This window comes from Crocodylus siamensis, chromosome 2, assembly GCF_052110815.1.
Source record: "Crocodylus siamensis isolate JL-2025a chromosome 2, ASM5211081v1, whole genome shotgun sequence".
Taxonomy (NCBI): domain Eukaryota; kingdom Metazoa; phylum Chordata; order Crocodylia; family Crocodylidae; genus Crocodylus; species Crocodylus siamensis.
The window spans coordinates 56,553,187-56,578,961 of NC_143396.1; the positions used below are offsets into that span (position 1 = coordinate 56,553,187).

At 36.9% G+C, this 25,775-nt stretch overlaps 1 protein-coding gene across 2 annotated transcripts in view; it reads right to left on the reverse strand.

Annotated features, from left to right (window-relative positions):
• Positions 1-8,146: 8,146 nt before the first annotated feature.
• Positions 8,147-25,775, reverse strand: part of CHIC2 (cysteine rich hydrophobic domain 2) — a 133,080-nt gene continuing 115,451 nt past the window's right edge. For both annotated transcript variants that reach the window (XM_090035938.1, XM_090035937.1), the window contains 3 exons: positions 18,548-18,604; positions 18,322-18,381; positions 8,147-15,303 (listed from right to left, as the gene is read on the reverse strand). In XM_090035938.1, the coding sequence (XP_089892064.1) occupies positions 15,253-15,303; positions 18,322-18,381; positions 18,548-18,604 (168 nt within the window). In that variant the 3' untranslated portion in view covers positions 8,147-15,252. The remainder of the gene's footprint in view (positions 15,304-18,321; positions 18,382-18,547; positions 18,605-25,775) is intronic.

A 25,775-nucleotide genomic window follows, 5' to 3' on the forward strand; every position in this document is an offset into this window, starting at 1 on the left:
CCTCCTGTCTTCTACCAATCCATTTTGTCCTCTGCCCTGTAGTACCTACAGCCTTTTTCCTAAACCATAAATCCCTGGACCACAGTTCCCCATAGCTGACAGTAATCATATGATTATTTACCTCTTCCCATTACATAAAAGCTAATCAGGTCTATCCATTGTCTACTCCCATAAACAGATTAAACGGTACAAATCAAAACTTCCTTCCCTCTCTATATATCAGCATCACAAGTATAACTTGTGATCCTGCTTCTTTCCACTTCTTTAAAAATATGGAATCATCAGGATCCCCTATGCAGCATCTTCACCTAGAACATGTATATCACTTTAAGGAGCTGCTTATTGACATTATTAGTATTCCTAGAGAGACAGAATGAGAAAACCAGGGTATTCCCTATAGTCTGTAATATATGTGCCACACTCTGCATCCTGATCATATATTTTTTACTCCCAATAAGGGCTAACAGCACATTGTCCTGCTTACAGTATGTTTAGTTCATCCACACTAAGCTTACCACTTTGGTCTTCTGTCTACTTATGTGGATGCCAAATCAAAAGCTTAATATAAAGAGTATCTCCTAAGCCTAAGGCCTTTAAGTCAGGTATGTGCAAGCAGGAGGAACAAAAGGATCACAGGATAGTACAATGGATTAGGGGAATGTTATCAGTGGAAAGTCTCAACCTCTACCCTACATTATTTCTTTACTATGAGCTAAATCTTGATCTCCCAACCAAGCAGATTTAATTTAACATCATGGGACTACCACATTGTAAAACAACTTCTCCCCCTTCCCCCTCATTATCCCCCAGGACTTGTCCCAAAATCAAATACTGTGCTAATCTTTCATATATTTTAGCATAGATGAATGCTTTGGCTCAAGAGGGACAAACAGTTGGAATAATAGGGGTATTGCCAGTCAGGACGCAGGCAACTGAACAGGTAAGTTGATGCTTATACAGTATGTGGCTGTGCTGTATATTGTTCTGGTCAGCATTAATAACTTATCACTGCATGCTATGTTTATGCAGTCTAAGTAAACAGCAAATGCAGAAGTTGAGAGGAAGTAAAAGTTTGGGAGACACAAGAAAGAACATACAATAAAGTGTAGTATTGCCCAGATATTACAGTGATGAGGACCATACATTCAACTGAATAGACAGTGAGAGATACAAATGTTCTTACCATGCACAATTATGAAGCAATGAGAACTAAGTTTTCACACGCATAGGTTTTTTAAATTTTAAAATCCACTTTATTCACTCTGCCAGTAACTTTCAAAACAACATAGATATTCAATCCTTGGTTTAATCATGTGAATTTCTTCAGAGAAAACATGCTTCTGGTTTAGCAGAAACCACAGAAGAGAGAAAGAAACCTTTGAGGAACAACAAAAACCAAAGTAAATCACATCCACACAAATAACACTGATGGGAGGTAAATATAAAAATATTTTAAAATAGAAAACTTTAAAACCATATTGCATTGCTTAGTATGAAAATAATAGGCTTTAAAGCCTGTGCTATTAGAGAACGTATTTAATCTGAGGCAGAGCTGGCGACGAAGCAGGTCTGTCTACCATGGGAATGCTTAGCTCAGTGTCTGGTAGACTGCCAACCATTTAAAATGTTTTGTCTTGGTTTAATGATTGCTCCCATGAGCCTTGATAGTGAGGATTGACATTAATTAAAATAGTAAGTCATCAGAGCTTGCTCTATGGAGTGAGGGAGAAGGGGTTAGATCCAATTGTCTTCAGGATTTCTTTAGCCTTCCACATTTTTCCCTTAGATGCATCATACATGCCACGTATCCTCTTAGCTGAGGTATAACAATGTAAAACAGACTTTTTCCACAGTAACCATTTTAGGTTTTCCACACATTTTCATTTAACTGATTAGAGGATACTCATTAACAGCAGCTAATCATATATTACAGTTGCACTTGGAATGCTAAACAATATATATATAAAAGAGAATTTAAAAATGCTGCCTGTCCTCCCACTTAATTTGTTTCTACTATAGACTCAAAAGAACACAATACTTAAGAACTCTGAGCCTCATCCCACTACTGCTGATGTCGCAGGCAAACTCATTGTCTTTGGTAGGAAATAGTCACTTACCTACAGCATGCTAGAAGAAGGAGATGTTTAATAGGCGAGAGGAATTGTACACACCAAGCATTTGATAAACAGATATGTGTACTTGGGAAGGGTTTTGGGGGGACTGAATTTAAGAGAATAACACACATGTGTAATAATACAAAATAGAGTCAGGTCTCCTCTTAAAACACTGTAGACACAATGTTTAATAAAAAAATTTAAAGAGTTATCCTTTGCAGTCTTTTTTCTTTTTTTTAAAGGAACAGCCACAATCACGCTGATTGAAAGCCTCTACATCAGTAAAAGCTAAGTTTCTCAATATCTTTGAGGATTTGGGCATAAGCTATTACATTTCTTACTGAACATAAAAATATTACAAAACATAAGAGCCAACCCTCCAAGGAACGGCACTTGTTACTGCTAGTATTCATGAGAATGTATGCTGTAGCAAGCAGTAAGAGAAGGGAAAGGTAGTACTATATCCATTTCTCAGTAGAGTGGAAATGTAACTGCCTGGAAATATGAAGCATGACTGAAAATGTAAATAAGTTTAATTTTAGATTGGCGGTGGCAATCCCTCACAGTCGAGGATGATCACTACTTCCATGGGTCAAGTAAAGGTTGTAGATGAATGTCTGCTGATGGGTAAGAAGGCCAAGCCTAGAGCTGCAGACTCTCTGCCAACTGCCACAGGTGGTGGTTAAAGGTAGGGCTGGACCACAGATTTCTAGTGGAGTTATATCCATGAGAAGTGTAAGGAAAATATACACTACTGTTATCCAGGCTGCGAAAGATAAGCAGCATACTTGTAAGAGAATACATGGTCCTCTGGAGTGGGGATCCAGGATGCATTTTGGCTTTCCTACCAGTTCTAACTGTGACTCGCTCTGAGTAGTTTACTTATTCATGGGTAACTTGGTTATGATAACATTCATCTGTCTCACAACAAAGTTGTATCATGGTGTATGTAAAATACTGATATTCTCTGAAAGTCCTAAGACTACTGTACACATTAATATGTTGTAATGAAGTCATTCTTATTTATTTATGTGAATAACTCTTTAAAAACAGAGAATTTTATTGTAAGTTCCTTAATAAATTTTTCACTACTCAGCAATACATGCCATCCCTGTCAGTTCCACACAGTATACTGTAGATGCCAAAGCCTGCCATATATATGCCTCATTTTGGAGAGAATCCTTAATCTTGAAGATTACACCAGGGTGAGAGAGAAAATGAGATTTAAATCACTTTGATAGGGGAAAAAAAGCAATTTCATAGGTTGGAGTGTCCCAGTAATGACATCCTTGGTTTTTCTGAGCGTGCTTTGGGCTTGTTCAACAATACATGTACCAAAAGATTACCACAATCAGGACTCATGGTAGAGATATCTTTTATTAGATTAACAAGATTTTTGAAAAAAAATTTCTTTAATTGTAAGCTTTTGGGCACGTAAATTGCAATTCAATAATTTTTTTTTTTTTTTTTGCAAAAATCTTGTTGATCTGATAAAAGATATCATCTCTACTACGAATCCTGATTGCCTTTTCCTCTAGACCAATACGACTACAACCTGGCTACCAAAAGATTACCTGCTTTAATACATTCTAGACCTTGGGGGGGGTATTGTTTGTTGTTTTTTAATTGGCATATGCAAAATACATGTTAATATTTTGCCTGAGATCAACACACAATAGGAATGAATTATAGAAGCTCCTTGTGCGAGTTCCTATACAGAATACAGACACTGGACACACCACTCCAGACTCTATTCATTTGTAAAATATGAATAATACGTATCCACCCAAAAGAGGGAGGTAAGACTTACTAAATGTTTACAAGGGTACACAGCTCCTCAGATAAAGTCACGTGTAGAAACAAAAATATTTAGTGGAATTTAAGTCTACACTTGTGATAACTATTACTTTCACTGGCCAATGAGAACAATTATTTTGGTTTATAGTGTAATATAGTTGCCTAAATGTAAACTTAACACAGGTTAATACCAGCTATTAATTCGTATTATATTAAATAGTTTTGAATTCTAAAAAAAGAGATTCCCAGATTTCCCTTTTCTGACTACTAAGTTGCCTAATATGTTGGGGGAGAACTAAGCAAATATATACATAATTTTCTCTAGCCTAGTTTGATTGCAACTGCTCACATTATATTGTCTTTGGTTTTCCCATGAGTCTGCATTCATCTCATGTCATGAAGGGTAGAAGCTAGCATGGATCATTAATGGGTTAAGTTTTGTATGCTTCCTCTGAACACAAATTATTCCTGTTCCCTCATCCCACAAAACAAGCGAGCTCTAAACCAGGAGGCTTCAGATAATTTAGCAAAAAGATTTCATGTACTACATATTTGCAAAATGAACTGATGGCAAAAATTGTAATGAAGAACTAGCCTATTCCACGACAGGCTCAAAGGCCAAGAGACACACTTACTGTTGATAACCAAGGGAAATGTGACAAAAGCACAATGGCCAAATATTCAAAAGGGTCAAATTTTTTCCAATAGTAATTCCAATACTTTGGCGTGACCCAAGGAAAGTGATCTTAAGCGATGGCTATAGTCTTGGCTGGACTAACATAAGTTTCATCAAACCTAAATATCCAGCCTCAAAATCCCATAATTGCAAATTGGTAGAAGCTCTGAAAATATCTTACAGACTGAAGCCAGGTGTCACAGGAAGAGTTCCAATAGCAAATCTCATAGCACCTGTTCCCCAAACCAATACACCATACTTAGTCTGGTAAAACACTTTCATAATTACAAGACCCTCTTTAAGCCACCCTTTCCAGTAAGTCCCCAAGCCCACATTAACTAAACCAAGTCCCTGTTCCTTCACCTTCTATTTAAATGCAACATTGCAAGGGAGGGCAAAAAACTCCTTTGCCTTTCACTTGACAAACTACTGAACAAATGTAGTACCAGCACTGTGCAATTCTCTCGTTCCCAAAAGAACCAAGTTGAAAACTGCATCTCATGTTTGGGTAATCTGTGATTGCATTAATATCAGTAACCATGTGGCAATTTGACATTTTTGGAAGTATGCTTGACTTTAATATTACTCAAGAACAATGGGAGAAGGAAGCATCAATAAAGTCACAAGTAAATCTCCTATGGGTTTGACTGGGAGCAGGCAGAGACCCCTATGTGTTTACAGTTAAAGTGGATCTTGCAGGAGTCAGAAAGCATAGTTTGCATTATAATTTCATATGACTCCTACTAAAAGTTCTGCCTGGCCAGATACCAAATACAATTAACTGAAAATTGAGTCAATTCATCATTTTCAGGGGACACAGACTGGTTTAAAAGGGAATGGGAAAACATTATCCATAGGAAAGATTTTCTAAGCATTGTGACAAGTGTGGTAACTACTCTCGCTATTTGCATTTTGCCCTATTTTTACCAGTGAACCTGCCCTCACAAAAGTAACACCACATAGCTGCTCACTTAATTCCTCACTCGGGTATGAATTTTATATAGTGGATAAAATTGAATAAGCAAGAGGTATGGTTTTCTGGGGTTCACAAAGGTCCCCTCTATTCCTTAACATGAAGGCAAAAGATGCAACGGTCAAATTCACTCCATGCACACTGTACCTATAAAAAGAAAGCACTCTAATGAAACGCTATAAAGTATTTAAAAATTAAAGCACAAGAAGTATTTAAGAAGAACAGAGAAGCTTTACTAGGACTTTCTGTGGGATTCATAGAGGAAGCTACAGTGCTAAAAGGTGGAATAACCTCCCCCATCGCTCCCAAGGGAGAGAGTCTCCTCTTGCAGCCAGAGCAGTGCTTTGTGATTGCCCCATGTTAATCAATGAGGTAATCCACGGAGAGCTGGGCTACAGAAAGTGGGTGGTCTTTGCGGATGGAGGCGCTCTCTCTTCTCCCTCTGCCTCTCCTTCTGGCCTGAGCCAGTTCCTGCAGCTGGACTGAAGGCGGCCTGCAGGCTGCTCTCGGCACATTTCTTCATTTCTCACTTGAGTGCCCTTCTTTAGTTCCCTTTCAACTGCCCACTTTATATCGGCTTCATTACACCACCGCTCCATTTGTAATGTAAATCGGGAAACTCAGGGAAGTTTTTCTTTTGGCCTTGTCTACGGAAGAATACCGAGAGGTATTCAAAACGTATTAACACAAATCAATGGCACCAATAAAAGCAAAATCTCCTTAGCAACATAATCTTGATTGCAAAAGGAGAACTGAGAGCATTTAGCAGAACAGTGGCCCACATGGAATACGCATTTGTCTAGAAGAATGCAGCACAAAACCTAAAAGAGAGATGCTGAAAAAATCCAAAATTAACTCACACTGAACAGTTACTCTTTTTTTGAAAAGTACACAATTGGCTACATTAAATCTATCGTGCGCTTTTCTGCTCAGCAACATTGTATCATACCGCTTTGCAAGCTGAAATTACAACACCCTGCATGCTTCAGAGTAGCTCCAGGGTTTTTTCATATATATAAAAGGAAGCTGTTAGGATTTCTTTAGTAAAGCAACCAAAGTGTAAAATGTTTCACACATAAAGAAATAAGAAGCTGGTTGATTAAATTCAATACTGTCCTAATAGCACCAAATAGGGTTAGATTCGTATTGCTTATTAAAGTTTAGGTTGACCAACATTACTAGGTTTTATAAGCAAAGACTGAGATTGAAGCAAATTAATTACAATGATTATTTTGTGAATAAAGTGGTGATTTTCTGTCAAGTGTGTGGAAATTATATGTTAACTATATGGAAGTGTTACATGTTTAAACAAGACAGAAGAACAGCCATAACAAGAATATACTTAAGCCTAGTTTAAAAAATTTGGTAAGGGTAATGCCACCAATTCTGAAAACTGTAGTGCTAGAGTTTTCAGGAACATCTATAATCATCCAACATACATTTTTCATTCTCGCTCAAATTAAAAATATTAAATTTAAAATTATTTGAGAAGTTATTATGCTGTAAAACACCTTTCACACATTACAAAAATGAAAAGAGCAGGCCTTAGAAATAGTTTCATAAGCCTTTTATTAATTTGTAATACATACAACTTAAGAAATGCTTTAAAAAGGTTTTGTATTGGAATCCATTCCAATCCTGGGTCAGGTCAGGAAAAACTAACAGAATGTTGATGTGTTAAATAAAGTCACATAATTCAGCAACAGATTAACTTCTGTAATTGTAGCAGATGCAGTTAAATGCTCTTAAATTTGTATATTTACAATTATGTGGCTTTCAACCACCCAGTGCCCTAAGAATATAGAACTGGCCCCTAAGCTTTTAGGCACTCATCCTGGATTTAAAATATTTGAAGTGGAGTCTTCCAATGGTCAACTAGCAGCAATCAAATCTCTCTCAGACATTTATCATCAGATCCTTAATTGACATAACTACTGCTGAGTTTACATGGAATAGCAGCCTCCTAAGTATTTAGATTTAAAACAAATTCATTGTTTTGCTATTACATCCCTTCCCAAATTATACTTTGTATATTAATAGACTGGTGTAATGTAGTTATATTAACAAGTTGATTTCGTTGGTTTGACAAATGTCAGTCTCAATCTCATAAGTCATTTTTAGGATTACTGCTTTATAATGCATTTAACATGACTGTAGTGTTAAGAATGATGTCATAACAATGATGGTCCATGTGATTTTAACATTTGATTTTAATGTACACAGGGAGCCCAAGGCAAGTCTGCTTAACTTCAATTTTATGAACTGAAATACACAGGAGTTAATTTAGATCACATGTTCTAAGGACACTGCTTTGCAGAAAATTATTCTTAATTTAGTTTCAGCTAGAAACAGTCCTTAGGTTAGCATTTTCTCTGAACACTTCAGTATTAGGCAAACAAAGTGTTACACTTTTCATTAAGGAAATATTCAGTCTTCCCTATTGGTGTGTTCGAATAAATTTTGAAATACACAACATATATCTTCATGAATAATGAAGCACGCTGAAATCATTAGAGATGAAAAATACATTTTTAAAAACTTAAGAAAGTCTTTCTGTTGGTATAATAAAATTAATATAAACAAAGACCCACCTGAAAATACTTTATTCTTTCATTGCACCAGTGTATCTGATTTATAATATGGTCTATAAAATGGATTAAGAAATTTAAAATACATTTCATAGAAACAGAAAGAAAAATTTGGGTTACAATCACTGGTTTTAGTTTTTAACACAAGACAAAATAACATTCAAAATAACATATGGAAATGAAAGTAGATCACAAGGAATACTCTAAAACTTAGTATCTGTCCTTCAAAGGTGAACATCTGACAGCAGTTCACGATAGCAGACAACCAAATCTCCTTAACTTATCTGAACTTAAGTTAATTCCCACCAGACCCTGCTCTTGGGTCTTTACATAGTCCAGACAGCTCCTGTCATGTGACAAGTTAGGAAATTTCTTTGGAAACAATTAGCCATGCATTATACTCTTCAGTCTTAGAAGAGAGTGGTATATACTTAAAGCTGGCAGCTTTCATGAATAACTCTTTTTTACATGGACAGTTAAAAATTTTAAACTAAAGGGGGCCAATTACCAGAATGTTGGAAGATTCTGTCTTTAAGGGGAAAACTTTCTTCATAAGAAGTACAATGTAAGAAATTACCATTAATTAGAGTACAGTCAAGAGGTCAATGTTGCACTTGCCCAAAACCTAGAATGTAGTAGCAGGAATTAGAAGTCTATGAAAATTCCTACAAAAGGATTCTACCAACTTCAATATAACCATCATCCCTCAATACCATTTTATATAGACACACTCAGACAGTTTGGTATTAATCTTTATATCAGCATCTTGCATCTTGCCTTCCCACTAAAACTTACTATAATTATCTTGATTGCACCCCTGCCTTATTTGTGCAGCTTTCACAAATACTCTGAGACAAACTGATTTTAATGAAGCAGTACCAAAGGGCACATGCCTGGATGAAATGTTTAAAAGGGCTTCTTCTACCAAACAAAAAATAGCCTCTTATGAAAATCGGTTGCATCCAGATGTGATGGGCTAATAGCAAAGTTGGCTTTAAAGCTCCATTCCAGTTTTAAAGGGCCTTTTAAGTAGTTTTAAGATGTACCAAACCAGGCTGAATGTTGACTGTCAGTATACAATAAGGTAAAGTCTGAAGCTAGACATGCTACCAAGAACTGTTATCCATAAACCTGAACATATTAATTTGGCCTGAGATCTACAGCACTGCACTAATGGGAACAATAGTCATACACACTTAAGTCCACATCATCTTTTCAGATGCAATTTCATAAATCTTCATATGAACAGCCTACTACTTGTTTTAATTTTTCCTAAGAGTTTTGGAGGAATTAGTTTTTTCATCAGAGGTATGGCTAACACAGAAATTAAACACTATACTTAGAAAGCTGCGTGGGATGGAAATGCCATGTGGGTCTGGGGAAGAAAATCACAGAAATTACAGCAAATTAGTGGCAATGAATACAGATTTCACTTCTGAAATACTGTCTTTTCATTAGCAAATTATTCAAGCAGAAGCATAAGTGGTTTTAGTCATGGATCCAAAGCCAGCCAGACTGAAAGCACCTCTCGTAGTGACTGAATTCCTACAATGAATCCAAAACAACTTTTGGGACCAAGGTGCATCCATTATTAACTATAAGCAATTTTACATTAGAAACTTCTGGGTTTTGATCTCATATAGGAATAAAGAGGCCCTTAGCATCAGATCATATTTCTTTTATTTATCCAAATGAAGTACTTTGAATAAACTATATCTACTTCTGTGAGTATACTGATAGGTTTCTGCAGAAAAGGGGCAGGGATTTTAGTAATCTCAGACTGTTGCCTCAGATATAAAAACTCTTTAGTTAAGGAACTTATTTAAATTGCTCAGTACAGGTTTCCCTTGCTTTATGCAGGTTCTGTATGTGCAAATTTGCTCTTATGTGATGACCCTTTTTATACCAAAAATTCATTGTATGTGAGGTAAATTCAATCTTATGCAATCCGTGGGGTGAAAGCTGCGTTGTGCTGTGCATTGTGGGAGTGATGCACACCCAAATATAGTCTCCTGTGTGGATCTGTGCTCCTCACTTGTCTGTGATGTGTTTCTGTAGTTGCCATCCCCATTATGACAGTGCCCTATGCTTGTGTGTACTGTCTGCTGTTGGCAAGTACCAAAACTGTCCTGTAAAAGTGGCAGAAATGGGTCTGGGGGGGTCATTAAAGTCAAGGTACTGAAACGTCTCCGATATTTGTTACATTGTAAAGTGGATTCCCTTTATGCGAATTTGAGTTATGCACCATTTTCCAGGAACGCATGTACAGCATGAAGTGAAGGAAACTTGTATTTGAAAAATGTAGTAATTTTCAGGATTGCCAACCCCAAATGTTCAAAAATCATAAATCAGGCTACAAAAGTCATGTGACTAGTGTGAAAATGATGAGTGTTAAAAAGAATAAATTTGGAGTGCTTTTTCTTTGCCTTCTGGTTTCTGAGCCTTTAGTGCTTAAAACCTTGTCTGCAGCAATGAGAGCTGTCACATTAACCTAAAAAAATAGAAGCTGACCTTTATACCTATTCATGTGTTTTCTGGAGTTGAAGCATTATGAAAAAACCCTAAATATTATGCGACTTGCTATAAAATTATGAGCTGACAATGTTTAATTGGTAAATTGGGGGGTGGGGGGGGGAATTAAAATAATTTTGAACCCTTTCACATGTCATTTAGTAGCCAACTACAACAAGTTCTCAGAATCCAATACAGTTAGAAAAACTGTTATTCTAATGGATATTCCGAAAGGTTTTAATTTATTTATATGCGTAAATATAGTTAAAATACCCTCACTAATGGACTTAACAAATGTCAGTGTTTACAAAAAAAGGAAGGCTTGGCCAAACAGTCAAAGGCAACTATGCTTATAATCAACTATCAACTAACTTTCACAGATAGCCATTGATGCTTTTATCACCAGGTGTTTTCTCCTAAGGATGAAGTACGCATATAGCAAGAGGGTAGCCAGTCTTCACTGATCAAGCAAATATTGATGAATGATGTAGACAAGCAGCACTGTTAATTAATTATTAGCATTGCGAGAAGTCTAACAAATTCTATCCTAGTGTGTTAAATGCTTTACATTTATATAAAGCAGTGGTGCTCACACCTTTTGGCCTTGTGGGCTGGATGACAGGCACAGGGCCATTCTGTTTGTCCAATCTAGTACACAGAGCCATACTATCCAGCTCACTGGGATTTCCACAGGTCCAGAAATCTGATAGTAGGGGAGTGGCAATTAACACTGCACTGTTCCCCCACCCCCAAACAGTTGGAACTGTGGGGATCATCGCAGGCTGGATGACATCTCTTCATGGGCTGGACCTGACAATAGGCTGGGGGTTGGGCACTTCTTATATAAACAATAGCACAAATATATCCTTCAAAAAAGCGAAAGGCTTATAATCCCCCATTAAAAGCAAATAGTCTCTTTAATACTTTCTGTTTCCCTTTACCATTGTTTTCTGGTCTGCCCAAATTAGGGCATGGAAGGTAGCAAAAAACCCCATTGTTAGAAACATGTAAAGTAACTATAGTTCAAACAGAACTCTGGAGATTACAGTTTATTTTTAAAAATCCCTACAGTGCACTACAGAGATTAACTCAATGTCTTGGTCATCTCCAATTTCTATGATTCTTGCTTAGAGGCTTAAGGACTTGTGTAAAGACATTTTATAATTAGACGAATGGGCTTGCCTGTCAAGAAAACTACAAGCATTTAAGAATCCTGGTCAAGCATAACAGCCTATATGATCCCAAATGCCTATTTCCCTATATGCCACCCCTAGTCAAAGACCTTGAGTTTGATGAGAATTGCTTCTTAAAGCATGATTTCAGATATTTTAACACATCCTTTATACGATGAAATTCCAGAGTCAGTGACCTGCAAAAGGATAAGAGCTTCTTTTGGACCTTTACTTTACAATAGAAATTTCAAAGGGCAACCCAGAGAGTTAAGAAAAAAATTAGCCACAAAGTCTGTTAACCAACTGGATGATAGTAATTTTAATTCAAATTCCACACCTGACCAGTCACATTCTTGGGACAGGACAGTACTACATATGAAGAAGTTTTCACTAGGTATATGTCCCTTGTAAGCCTTTAAACCAGTCAGGATACATTTATATTGCAGTCACTGCTAGCTTCAATCTAGCAAGCTTGGGTAGTACTTAAGGTTACCATACGTCTGGGATTCCCCACACATGTCCTCTTTTTTGGCCCCGTGCTGTGTCCGGGTGGGTTTTTAAAATAAGAGCAAAATGTCCAGGTTTTTTGTTGTTCTTCTGCCCTCCCAGGCCAGCTGCTTACAGAGAAACAGACCAGAGGAACTGCAAAAAAAACGCCAGGGGGAGGGACAGAGGGATAGCAATGCGGGAGCTGCTTGGGCAGCAGGGTTGGGGGGCAGGGGCCACAGATCAGGGGTGAGAGGCACTGCCTGAGCTACTGGGGGTGGGGGTTGCAGGTTGGGGGTGAGGGGCACTAGCAGGGATGAGGAGCAGGGTATTACAGGTCAGGAGTGAGGGGCACTGGCAGGGGCTCTGGGTAGGGAGTGAGGGGCACGGGATGGGATGGGTGATTGTGGGCTGGGTGTGCAGGGCACTGGAAGCACCAGGGGCTGCAGGTTTGGAGAGAAGGGCACCAAGAGGTGGGGGCCAGGGTACTGATATTTGGGAGGGAGGGACACTGGCAGTGCCAGGGTCAGTGGGTCCAGTGAGAAGCAGCAGCAGGGCTGGGGGTGGGTGGGGGGGAGGGAAAGTGGCTTGTCAGTGAGGGGCAACAGAGTGGACAGAATGGACAGGGCACCCCTCCCCCCACCATCATATTTCACTCCCCTCCCCCTCTACCCTCAGTGACAGGTGTCCTCTTTTTTGGACCTAGAACTATGGTAGCCCCTAGTAGTACTGACAGTACACTTGAGCTAGTACAGAATTCAACACAGATGCAAAAACTAGAGAACCTGGGAAAATAATCAGGTGGCTAGTCTGTGTGAACTGCATGCTATGCAGCTGCATTATTAGCAGTACCTGACCTAGCTAGTTTAAAGCTAACTTGCGTAGATCTCCATGAGCTACAGGTGCAGCAGTGACTACAGTGTAGGCAGACCCACAGATATTTCTCCACACAGATGACATATCACCCGGAACTGGAAAAGATTATAAATATACAACACTACCTCTGAGAAACATCTACAGCCTCATTATAACAACCCCCACCTATCATAATGGAAAAATGCAGTTCCTGCTGTTGCGATTGTTAAAATATAGTGAATTCATTAACCCTATTATAGCAAACACCCTCTTCCAATGAACTTTTCTTACAATCCCATGGGGTTTCATTATAATTAGGTCATAATTTATTTTACATAGTCAACTGAGAACTTTGGTACAATAAAATATAACACAAAAAGTAGAGGCAGAGTTATTTTCAGTCTGAAACAAGATAGACATTGAGTAATGGAAGATCGCAAGTTTGAGGCATGTATGGAGAACACAGATTAAGAGAGCTCTTAACACCTTCTAGACAGTTTCTGATATCAAATAATGGAGACTATAACACCAATTGGAAGATATATATAGAATAATTATTTTAAAGAAGCATATAAAAATAGTTTGCAACATCAAGGTATGTGTAGTATATTACTGCAAAAAATGAAACTTATATTTAAAAGATTAAAAAGAGAATGTTATTCTTCTAGTGGTGTCAACTTTCCATTCATACAAATATTAAGCAAGGTATAATTTGTTTTTCATAGTTATTCACATTATTGCTTGCTACCACAGCCATTAGAGGAGCAAATTATTAGCATACACTGTACAGTACAGTTCATGTACAGTACTTTTAAATATATACTTAAAGATTGAGTAGCTATTAAAAGAAAAATGTGTGTGAAGATATGTACAACCAAGAGAGATAAGTTAAAGAAATTAAATATGACTGACCTGACCCAAGCATTACATCATGTATTCAGTTAAAAAAACATACCTGTGCAGAAAAAAACTATGTAAACCAGAATGAGCAGAAACCAGGGTACAGTAAATAAAGTTCACTACTGTCCAGCGTACCTGACTTGACTTTTTGAGCTACATAGCATCTGTCTGTATTTGCATTTTGAACTGAACTGTAATGTTCAAGGTTTCTCTCAAACACACTTGCCTACCAGTTAACTTTTTCTGAGCTACTGAAAGAGACTTTTCTGGATAATAAATTTACTGAAACAATTATTTTGCACCCCTGTGTACAACAGCTGATAAACAATAAGAGTAAAGCTGTTATATGGCATTAGCCTGTCATACAATATATACATTAAGTTGTAATACTAGTGTATTTTTGCAATCCTGAGCTCTACAAATCACAAGATGCATGCAAGTCCTTCAGCGATTCTTTTAGTCTAAGTAAAATAATTATACTTCTGGTTTATTAACTATTAAAGTAGATCTTCCTCAGAACCAGCTGACAGGATCTCTTCATTAAACAGTAAAGAGACTTGTAATGGTGCAGTGACATCCAGGTTCCAAAAAAGATAGTTTCAAAGCAAATGCATCTCGCTATACAAACTGGAGGTGGCTGACTGATATCCCAAAGGTAATAAAATTTATGACTGGAATGTCACTGGCAAAATTTGGGGAGGGTTATAGAAGTTTTACTGAGGTACATCATTAAAACTTATACAATTTACAATCAAGTGATTAAATTATTTTCAGGGGAAAAAATACCTGCTGACTTGTAGACTATTTCAATTGTGTATTTATACTTTTATATATATACATACACATACACACTATATATATATATATATATATATATATATATATATATATATATATATATATGTGTTACACACACACAAAAGACTGAAAAAAAATCAAGATACATGAACAAACAGAAAAAGTACAAGTAATAACTTAAGTAGTATTTAACATTTGCATGAAATGACTTTTGCAAAGTTTGACAAAATGCACTTAGAACATGCTGTTATTAAAAAACAAAATGAAGAACAAAAACACCACAAGATTCTGTAGAACCAATGCTATGTCACCACCAGGAGAGCACCAAGCAAGGCACCATTGGAAAAGACAACATACTTGAGTAAGTCTCTATAAATAAATGCTAATCTGGTCGAAAAATTGGTGTCTTTGGTAAAAATTCTATAAGGATGACCTGTGTAAAAAGAAAAAAAAATTAAATAGACTTGGAATTAATCCTATAAACTAGCTGAAGTGTAATACAGCATCCAATCAAAATTTAAGTTTTATCAAAAACTATGGGGAAAGGAACAATCAAGGCCCGTGCCACCCTCCTTGGGTAGGGGGTCATTAGTAAGTGATGCTACACAGCATGTGCCTATCTAAGAGCAGTAAACTATAATACCCAAACTATAATAATGGGGGAGAGAAACATGACTCACAGGTCACTAGACACATTAAAGTATGCCACCAGCTAATTATTCTTTGACAAACTCAGTTATCTGGCTCATAAGTTTTCCATAACAAAATATAGACATTAGTTTTTAAGACAGAAGATGAATACATGAGAATAACTTTGCAACCTCATTATAAATATTCTCTGAGTTCAAATTAATTTTGCAATGTATTCATTATTATAAAGCTATGCTTAGTTTTGATGATTTTCTATAAAAAGTCTGATTACTGTTCTACTAATCTCCTTATGCATTTCAAGACTGTACACCTTTATCTCAGACAAGATCATGTAGGTAATAAGAAACTTGGTTCATGTTTCAGCACGAAAATACAGGGCAGGATTCTATCTAAACTCCATGAAGTATTTTGTATGCCATGTTGACACTTTGAGATGAGAGATGTCAAATAAAATATAGGCAAATACAGTTTAAATCTGTGTATTTGGAAGAGCATCTTAAGGAAGCAGCCTTTCATGAAAATGTTCCTTTTGCAAAGACATGTCTATAAATATACAGACATAGTAAACTGGGATTCCTAACATTCTTCTTGGACTGATATTTCCAGAATAACTTAACTATGAATTTAACACACACTGCTAAACAGAACTTGCCTTTCATTTAAGAAGTTTATTTCTTATATGAAATATATTTAAGACATTTAATTTTAAAGATACACATTTTTACTGTTAAACATTCATATAAAAAGCCTATTACCTGAAACACATAACAGAAAGATTTGAGAGCATGGGGGGAAATGTACAATTGGCAGTTTAGAGGATATCTCCTTTTTTTTTTAGTTCATGAAATACAAACAAAGCTTTAATTTGATCAATGAAGTTAAGATTTTTTTAAATTAGGTGCTTTAAAGTTTGGTTTCTGAATCTAAATTATTATATAAAGGTGGCTTTGTATCAAAAATGCCAAACTCCCAGCATCTCCAATGACTAAGTGATAGATATGTGTTCCATATTTTGAAATTCATCCCTACATTTCAAACTCCGGCAAGCTACAGGAGTGCAAGTCATTGTTTATATGCGTATATTGAAAGCACCTTGCTAATTGTTTAGTATTATACATTTGGATAAAAACCCTTATGTGATCAAGATCAACTGAGATGCCTAAACATGAAGTCAGGAGAGTAATGAAATAGTAGGTTCATTTTCCCCTGTTATTTTTTAATACAATTACTTTGAGATCAGTATATTACTAGCTGCTAACTAAAGAGTGAAGCAAAGGAATTATGTGAAAAATCAGGCCTGAGAAATTTAATTCACACTAAATACATCTGCACAAAACTTGTTAGAAGTTTTAGAAATTGTTTTTCTTCACCCTTAGTCCCTGATCTTGTGAACACTTATGCTCAACTTATATAGACCAAATGGTTTTATACACAAATCAAAACAATGTTTACTATATGAAGAATAACAGTACTTTCTTACAAGTTCATCTTAAAAACATTAGGTTTCAGATATGATAAGCCACATTTCAAAGTGAATTTCAAAAAATAGCCTCTTATGTTTCCAGTTTAACTGGCAAAAGACTTGGGGGAGGGGACTATGACAAGTACTTGCTGTAGAAAGAAGGTAGTCTTCAGTGATGAAAAAACAGGAGCATGTTCATATAGGTCAAGATCAAAACAGGATATTAAAATTTGCTTTTTTCTAGTTGTAGCGAAGTATCTCATGTCTCATCATAAATTAACATGCTTTATATAAAAGATAATGATATAAAAATTGTACTTATTCAGTTCACTGAATAGAGCTATTCTATGAAAAGAGGCATTTTAAAAATCTTTTATATTTCAGGTTAGAAATAGGACTTAATGTGAAATGGAAGAAAGGGGAAAGGCTAACAGAGATAAGATGATTTTAAGATAATTTCTAACTATTTAATCACTGTTTTAATCAATCTTTTTATATGCGGCTCCTTACGATGGCTGCATTGTTTCAAAGAATAGACAAAATATCATGTAATAAAAGACCATAGATAAGTTAGAAATGCTAACTAGGTATCTCTCCAAGGTTAGTCTTTACTTTAAATAGTTAACCCTTTCCTGCTCTCACTTTTCACAATTAAAAAAAAACCTTAGCTATTCCAATGATATATAGTTTTAGCAAATTCATCTGCCCCAAGCATTTTCCTCCAGTTACCCATAAAGTGGTTAAAACAGTCATGAAAAGTTCTATGCCATTAAGTGGCATAGAATTTTTAGAGAATAAATGAACTGGGGAGTCTGTTACAGCTGACTATTAAGATGACTTTAAAAATATTTTAGTGATGCTATTAAAAGATAAAGATACTTTCAAGACACTTGAGATATAGGGTAGTTAAAACCTAAAAAGGGTAAAGGTTTCTTAAGCTCCAACAGCTTAGTTGAAAGGTCTTCTTCCATACTTTTAGACTTGATTAGCATTATATAAAACAGCCATATCTGACTTGCTGCGTAACCAAAGTTGCAGTTATTCTTTATACAGCATCTAAAATTTCACACTCCATCAGCACATGTTCAAGCTATTTTATCTTGGCAATTAATTTATTATTTTTCAGAACACAGTGAAGCCTTGTTTTCAAGTCATTCATAACTTTATAAATCAGCCCTGCACATGAAACCATGCATCTGTGAACCGTAGAAAATCCTTGCACTCAGGCGATTAAGCTCTTGACACCTTTACTGATTAATAATCATGAAAAGAATAAGATCAGAAGCAAAATAAATGATCATTTAATAGAGAAACTCACAAAACAGCCCTTTAACTTACATATTCCATCATGTTATTCGTTTCACATTTCCTTTTGCTCAGTCTCCAATGCAAGCACAGCTAGACAAGGAGGAAAGAAAAAGAAGAAAAATGAGCTGTATTTTATTGCAGCACACAGACTAGCCCATTTGTCCACCTTTCATATTTTTCGTTCAACAAAAGCATCTGTTTCCATACTGTGCAATTCAGACTCCAACAGTACGAAGCTGCTCCCTGCGGCACTCACCTTGTGGTATAACCTATTGTTTTCCCATTCTAATAACTTCTCAATCGATCTTCGTGTCTGGAAGACAAATGAGAAAGAATTTTACTCTTGACTGGTTTTAGAAAAACTTTGTTTTGCAGCTGCTTTTGTGTGAAAAGGAGAGAGGTACAGGACAGTGACTAAGTACAGGGTGGTCTGCAGCACTATCAAAGCTTCTCAGTATTAAACAGTAACTAGAACAGAGATGACCTTTTTAAGAAACAAAAGCAACTAACTATGGGATTTGGAAAAAAAGTGTTCCAACTTTTGAGCAGAACTGCTCATAAATACATTTTAATTACATGAAGATCAATTTGGCCTTAACCTCTTATAAGTGTACTTCACAGCAATTTTCAAACAACTGTTAAGCATAAAAATAAAGTTACCCAATCCCATTAATTTGACTATGTTGCTTCTAAAAAGGTCATCATTTGGACAAGTGACAGCTGCTTTAAACTGTATTTTGCAATATAAGAGGTCAAGTACAAATACCTAATATTCTATGAACAATACATAAAAGAAATTTTCCTTGTAACTCTAGCTCTGAATACCAGATAATCCTGGAAAAGCAAATACAGAAAGTTCTGATAACCTACGAACACTTAAAACCAACAGTGAAGATCCCAAAGCTCTAAATCTTTGATCATCTAAGCTTTCACACATGACATTTTAGACAAAGAATTCCAAAGTATTTTAAAATCTAAACCTTGAAATCTTTTAAAGTTGAAATTTGCATGTATGCAAAAGTATTAATGGAAAGTAGGTCAGACTTTTGCAGTAAAACTTCACAGTATTTTGGGTATATTTACATTTTAGAAATGTTCTCTGACATTTATGGTCATTTGGCAGCCACAATATATGCTACTCAGCCCTAAATGGGATTTACTAGCAGTATGAATAAAGGAGGATAATTCATGATGCCAGGTGTTAAAGATGAGATGGACAGAACTGCAGGTGCAAAGAACGGAGCAATGACAAGGATCAAATGCAACTTAGTGCAGCTGCAGCAAGGCAAAGGGGGTGTTAGGGGAGCATCTTGCTGTTACTGCTCCCAAAGAGAGACACTGTAAACAAACACTGACAATCAAACTGGAAATCTGTCACGCAGGAATTCTGTGAACCAAATCAAAACTAACAGCAGCTTTCAAATCACTTGTTTAACGTTTCAAAAGAAAAAAAAATGTTCATATAAAAATTCGTTATTGGCTCTCTAGTTATCATGCAGTCTTTCAATATTAAACAAAATGACTAAGCCTGAGCTATGGTCACATGATTAAATGATTATTTATAGATAACAATGATTTTTTATCAACTTGTGTTTTTACCACATAATATGTATTAAAAGTGGGAGTTAAAACAGCTCTAAAAATAGGTTGCATCAGTGACTAATTTATTGTATTAATTTTTGGAATTAAGGTTTTGGGAGTTATTACTACTTTTTTAAAAACCGTGCCCTTTAACAATGATCAGCAGACCTCACTTGTTTCTTTGTAAAGATAGCCTTTTAGAGTCTGCTCTCCTTTTAAATGAAAATAGGGCAGCAGTTATGGTCACACTTTTGTTAATTTAGTTGCCAGTCAGCTCCAAATCAAAAGAAAATAAGGCTGCAGAGTGTAATTAACATTCAGTTCAGTCGTTTTGTCCCTTGTCTAGCCCCCAAGCTTTGTTAAAATTGCCATCTGAATGCTGAAGGCTGTAGGGAAATCGATTTGATTCTAATCGCACCATGAAAAGAACATGATCTAACTGCTTTCAGCCCTCCGTAAATCTGTACTAGGTCTTTAGCACAATGAAACTTCCAATTTAAAAAGCACTGAATGTCTCGTCAATGACTTTGTGAAGAAAAAAGAACAAGGAGCAGACATAAAAATTCCAATAGTTGTTTAAGCATTAAAGTTCATTTGCATCACAGCAAACCTGAAAAGGGCTGACCTCTCAAACCGCCTCTCAGGTCTATGAAGTTGTAGCCTTGACAAGCTCACATTGACAGAGCTCATTGACTCTGAAAGGCTACTCTATCAATGGTGAAAAATGGCAATAGGTTCTACTCTGAGCAGGCATCTGCCTGCCCACCCGCTGCTAAACCAATGGCAAAACTGATTCAAAACCTGAATCTACCTTGTAATCTGCCTTTCTAGGACCTTTTAATAACAGATTAAGATCAGTATACAATTTAATGTTACCACTTGCCCGGAAAAAAAGAGAGTGGGAAAACAATTCAAGCATTGCAAATGAATGAAATTACTTATTTTACACATACATGCATACAAACAAGCTGATAGGTTAGTGATGCAGAATTAATCAGTTTATTTGAAACAGTAATCTGTAAGCAACTCTGCACCTGATTTAAAATTATTCTAATGCTAACATTTTGCATACAATAAATTACAATATTGCTGAGACCCTCCTGTACACCTATGCAAAAGTCCCCCATAAACCTTTACATTCCTCAGCCCTTAATATACTCCTCCTGTAAACTTCACATTCTTGTAATTATGCCTTGTGGTATTCTAAATTCCTAGGCCAACACCAAATTATAAGTATATAAATGTAAATGAAATTTAGATGTAAAGCATTTCTGCAAACTTTGCCACTTGGAGTAAAAGTGAATTAAACAGCAACACACAATTCTCTATAGTAAGTTTTCTCTCCTACTTGACAGGTGAAAAAAAGCACTTGCACGTGCAGCTTAATTAATCATTGCACTTGACATCTCAATGATTTACAGTGAGGAGCAGGTGAGGACATACAAAACCAGAAAGGAGCTCTTGATTTGAGTGTAACATTTTCAGCACACTGGGATGACAAGCATATAGACTCTATCAATGGTGTACAGAAAAACCTATACAGCAAATTATTTGTTAGCAACAACAAAAGCACAAATTAAGTGGAAGAAAGCTTTCGTTTTTAGGAAGATTTAATACTGGCAGTTTCTTAAGTTACTTTTTAAACAATATTTGAACAAAACTAAAAATACTATTTCAAGCAATGACTTTTTTGTAAACTGCTGAAGATAAAACATTTATTTCATGATGCACAATTGTGAGCAACAAAATGCCCTTTACTGTCCCCACCAGAGAATAATTTGTGGCATAATTTAAGTTCATCTTCAATTAATCATCAGACTGGAGCACATGAGACATTTCTGTGACTGGTCTGACTGGTAAAACATTCCTCTTTGATGGCATCCTTTGCAACATTCCACCTTCAACCCTCAGGAAATGCCCAATCCAAATATACATGTAACAATTTGACGCTGCTCCCACTTAGGTCAATGAATGTTTCACCATTCAATAATAGGAACAAAGGCAAAAACCCTTTAGCCAGAATTTGTAAAATTATACTTTTTTCTTAAGTTTCATACTTTGTAAGTTTCATGTACATGAGTGTCGAGGCAGCAGCAATCTCCAACAAAAGGTTATCTAATTGTAAAACTGTGCTATGTACTTATATAAAATTTAAATTATGTTGTCATTTTAAGATTGTTATATGCTTACAGCATTCAACCAAACTGGGCTCAAATCCTAGCTGGAGCCTCCAAGTATTAGCACAATATGAGTACCATATAGATTCTAACACTGACTATTCAAGTGCCTCAATACACTATGTATAAATTAGAACAAAGGCAATGTCAGCAATAATACAATTTTACTACTAATCATTAGTTTTGCTCACACTCTTCAAGCAGTGATAGGGAGGTTCAGTCTCACTTTCTTCTGAAATTTCTAATACAGGTGCAAGTTGTAATGTAGCACATGCCCAACAAGGACTGTTCCCACACCACTTATTTTAAAGCTTTTTCCCCAGTTAAGTGATAACGATTTTGGTCTGGGTCCTGCAGAAATTTCTCTGATATCACTGAACTATGCCACTTACTTTCATTCTAAAAAAGCCAATTGTGCAAGTATAGAAAATGCTGTAGCCAGAAACTGATCATGCAAGTGAAGGAAATGCACAAGAATGCTGTAGTTTGACTTGATTTTGTGACCATGCACATGCGTCATTGCAGGGGATTAGCAGTCAGCATTTAGCTCTGGAGGAGGCCATCTCCAGGTTTGTGTACTGTACCGAATGAGGGAGGTCTGTGAAATTTGGGAGCACGACTGGCCCAAAAGATAAATCGAGGCTTCACACTTGTAGTATATCGCTTCTCGGCCTCTTGAAGGCTCGGATTGAAAACATTTACTCTTTTACTTGTGATTCCTTTGGTTTTAGCTATTTGTATTGCTAGGCTGCTTACCTGAACACTTTACATTAGAAAGTGCACACATACTTACTGGGAAAAGTTTTACATGTTTTCTAGTTTCAGAGTTGTCAAGTATTTACAGGAATTGCTACCAGATATGTACTACGTAGTAATGTGACATATGTAATCATCTTCTCTATATCCTCCCAGCTCCAGTTCTCCTACTTGCCTCCCTATGAAACTTCCTAGACCTTAAATGCTAGAAGCTGCAAGTGAGAGAGGAACAGTGCAGGGGAGGGAATTCTGGTCTTACAGCAGTTTACTCTCCCTTTCAGCATCCACTCTCCGGCAGTCTGATATGGGATACTGGGCAAAATGGACCTATGGATTGACCCAGTAAATGGCAATTCTTATATTCTTATGAACATCCACATAGGTCATTGTCCAGTACCTCCAATCCTAAGCATGTGCTTGCCAGAATTCCTGCCATTCATCTCTTCTCTATTACCAAGGTAACCTGGGAACACTTAAAACCTCAATGTGCTCAAGAAACAAGGCATGCTAGGCTTAATCTAGAAGGCTGGGGTAGGAAATAGAATGCAGAGGATCCCACATTCAACAAAGCACACCTTCCTCTTGCTTTGGTTAGTCCATTTGAAATAACCTCCTCAATTCCATGCTTTCCACATGCTCAAGCACTACCTCTTCTTATTCTCTCAATAAAACCAAGGTCTCCATACTTCACAGTGAAAGTGTTATTCCTGGCTCCCTAAAGGAAGTGAGCACGGATGTGTGAAGTTAAAGGGAAGAAGGGGAATGGCACTGGTGTTTGGAGTTGCCTAGCTTATTGCCCCCTAAAAATGTAGACAGGAGTAGGAGGGCACCAGGGATACACATTCATAATATTCCACTCTCTCAGCAGCCTCCATGTACTACAAGGGAGATTTAAAGCTAGGTAGGGCTGGTGTTTGCATTTGGATGGGGTGGGGCATTACTGGCTTCTGTACATCTTCACACTCTGATCCTCTTTCCACAAAGGAAAAACAAAGTAAAACAAAAAATTAAAAACCCTTTCCAACCACATTCTGCTTCCTAGGGCCTCAGGGAAGCTGGGTCATTAATGCCAAGACCTGACCTCCATATATTGACCTCTACTTATGTTTCCCCCCCTCCTCACACTTCCCTTCTCTTTGCTACCTGCTTAATTACTTGCCTTGCTTTCCAGGCTCTCTGTGATAAGATAGGCACAATATATAACAAAAAGAAATAGTTTATGCTAGCTACCTAACTTGTTCTTGAGAAGATAAAGTTCATCATTAAAAAAAATCATTCATCATGTTTATAATTTGTTGAAGCTGTAGGTCAACAGTTAGCAATCTAAAGAAATAAGATTTATAAAGGTTGCAGTTTTACAGCATCTACTCTTCTGTATTATTGTATTTGTCTTTTTTTTGTTCTTTCAGATTAGTTCATTGTACTATGTGGGACTGGTATGTGTTGATACATGCCATCATAACAATAAGCAAAAATCCATCCTGTTACTGTTACATTGAGTTTATTCAATATATACTTGCTGTATTCTGCATTTTTTTTTATATCTTGGAAACAGAGTTAGAAAGACCTCAAGTAACCATCTAGTCTACCCCCAACTCTCAGACAAGACATGCATGCATCCATCCCTGACAGCCCATTGTCTAACCTGAATTTAAAGAATGAATGAAGTAGATTACACAACCTCCCTAGGTAATCTCCTCCAGGCTTTCACTGTCTTTGGCTATGAACAGATGCTGTATTTGTCCCAGGACAAGCCATTTTTTCCCTGGACAAAGTGCAATCATTCAGATGTCCACTGTCCTGGGACAAACCCTAAAAAGGTCAGTGGGATAAGAGCTGCTAAAAATCATAGATAATTAAGGCTGGAAGGGAGTCATCTAGACCAAGCCTCTACCTGAGGCAGGATCATTCCCATCCTACACAAGTCCATCGTCTAACCTCTTAGCAAAACTATCCAGTTGACCCTGACACATCACAAGACTTAACTTAAACAACCATAGTTAAAGCAAGGGGACCACGGCAGTCAAAGTCCTACTGCTGTATAGGTTCATATACACTCAAGGGATCCCAGGAAGAGGGCCACAACCCCTGCTACAGAAGGCAAAAACCTCCACACACCATACTAATCTGATCATAGGGTAAAACTCCTTCATGACCCCAAATATGGTGATTTGGGGATTAGGAAGGAACCTGGTATGACCCTGATTGGAGGGGAAATGCCCTCTATTCAGGAACATCCAGGTTTAAGTCTCAGAAGGATAACTGGCACACCCCAGTCAAAACACCCAGTCTTGGCTTCAGCCAACATCCAATGCCTCTGAGGAAGGTTTTAAAAAAACAAAACAACCTAAATCACGACACACAGCAGCAGGGAAAGAGGGTGGGATTCCTTTCCCAGCCTCATGTGGCAACCAGCAAAGTTTGTCCTAAAAGTTTGTTCTCAGACATGATAAAGTGCATCTGAACTGTCACCCCCCAGTTTTATCACTGAATCAAGGGCAGAAAAACAGCAGTGCATTCAGTTGCTCGCTAAACCTCAACTGGAAGGGCAGTGTGTGTAATTGCCAATCTTGTGCCCTTTGCGTTCCAGGACAAATGCAGGCACAACTGGTCCTGGGACAAGAAGTATGTCCCTACTTTTTATAGTTCAAATTATAAATATTATATAGTTTCCCTAATATCTGAAGTAAGTTGCCTTTGCTGCTAGTAAGCCAGATTGCTTCATGTAGGATAACTGATCAGCCTCTCTTTTACAACAACTTTTTATTTACTGGAACACTTATGTCTTCCCCTCTATATTCTCCTATGCTTACAAATAACACTTGCGTTAATGTCCCAGGGCAAGACTTGTCTCTTCCCTACCCCAAGCACATCACTACTGACTCGTACGCAATTTATGATTAAGTATAACTCCCTCCCTCACATTCTTTATTTCACCACTTTGACCTCAAATCCTTAAACGTGCCTGCC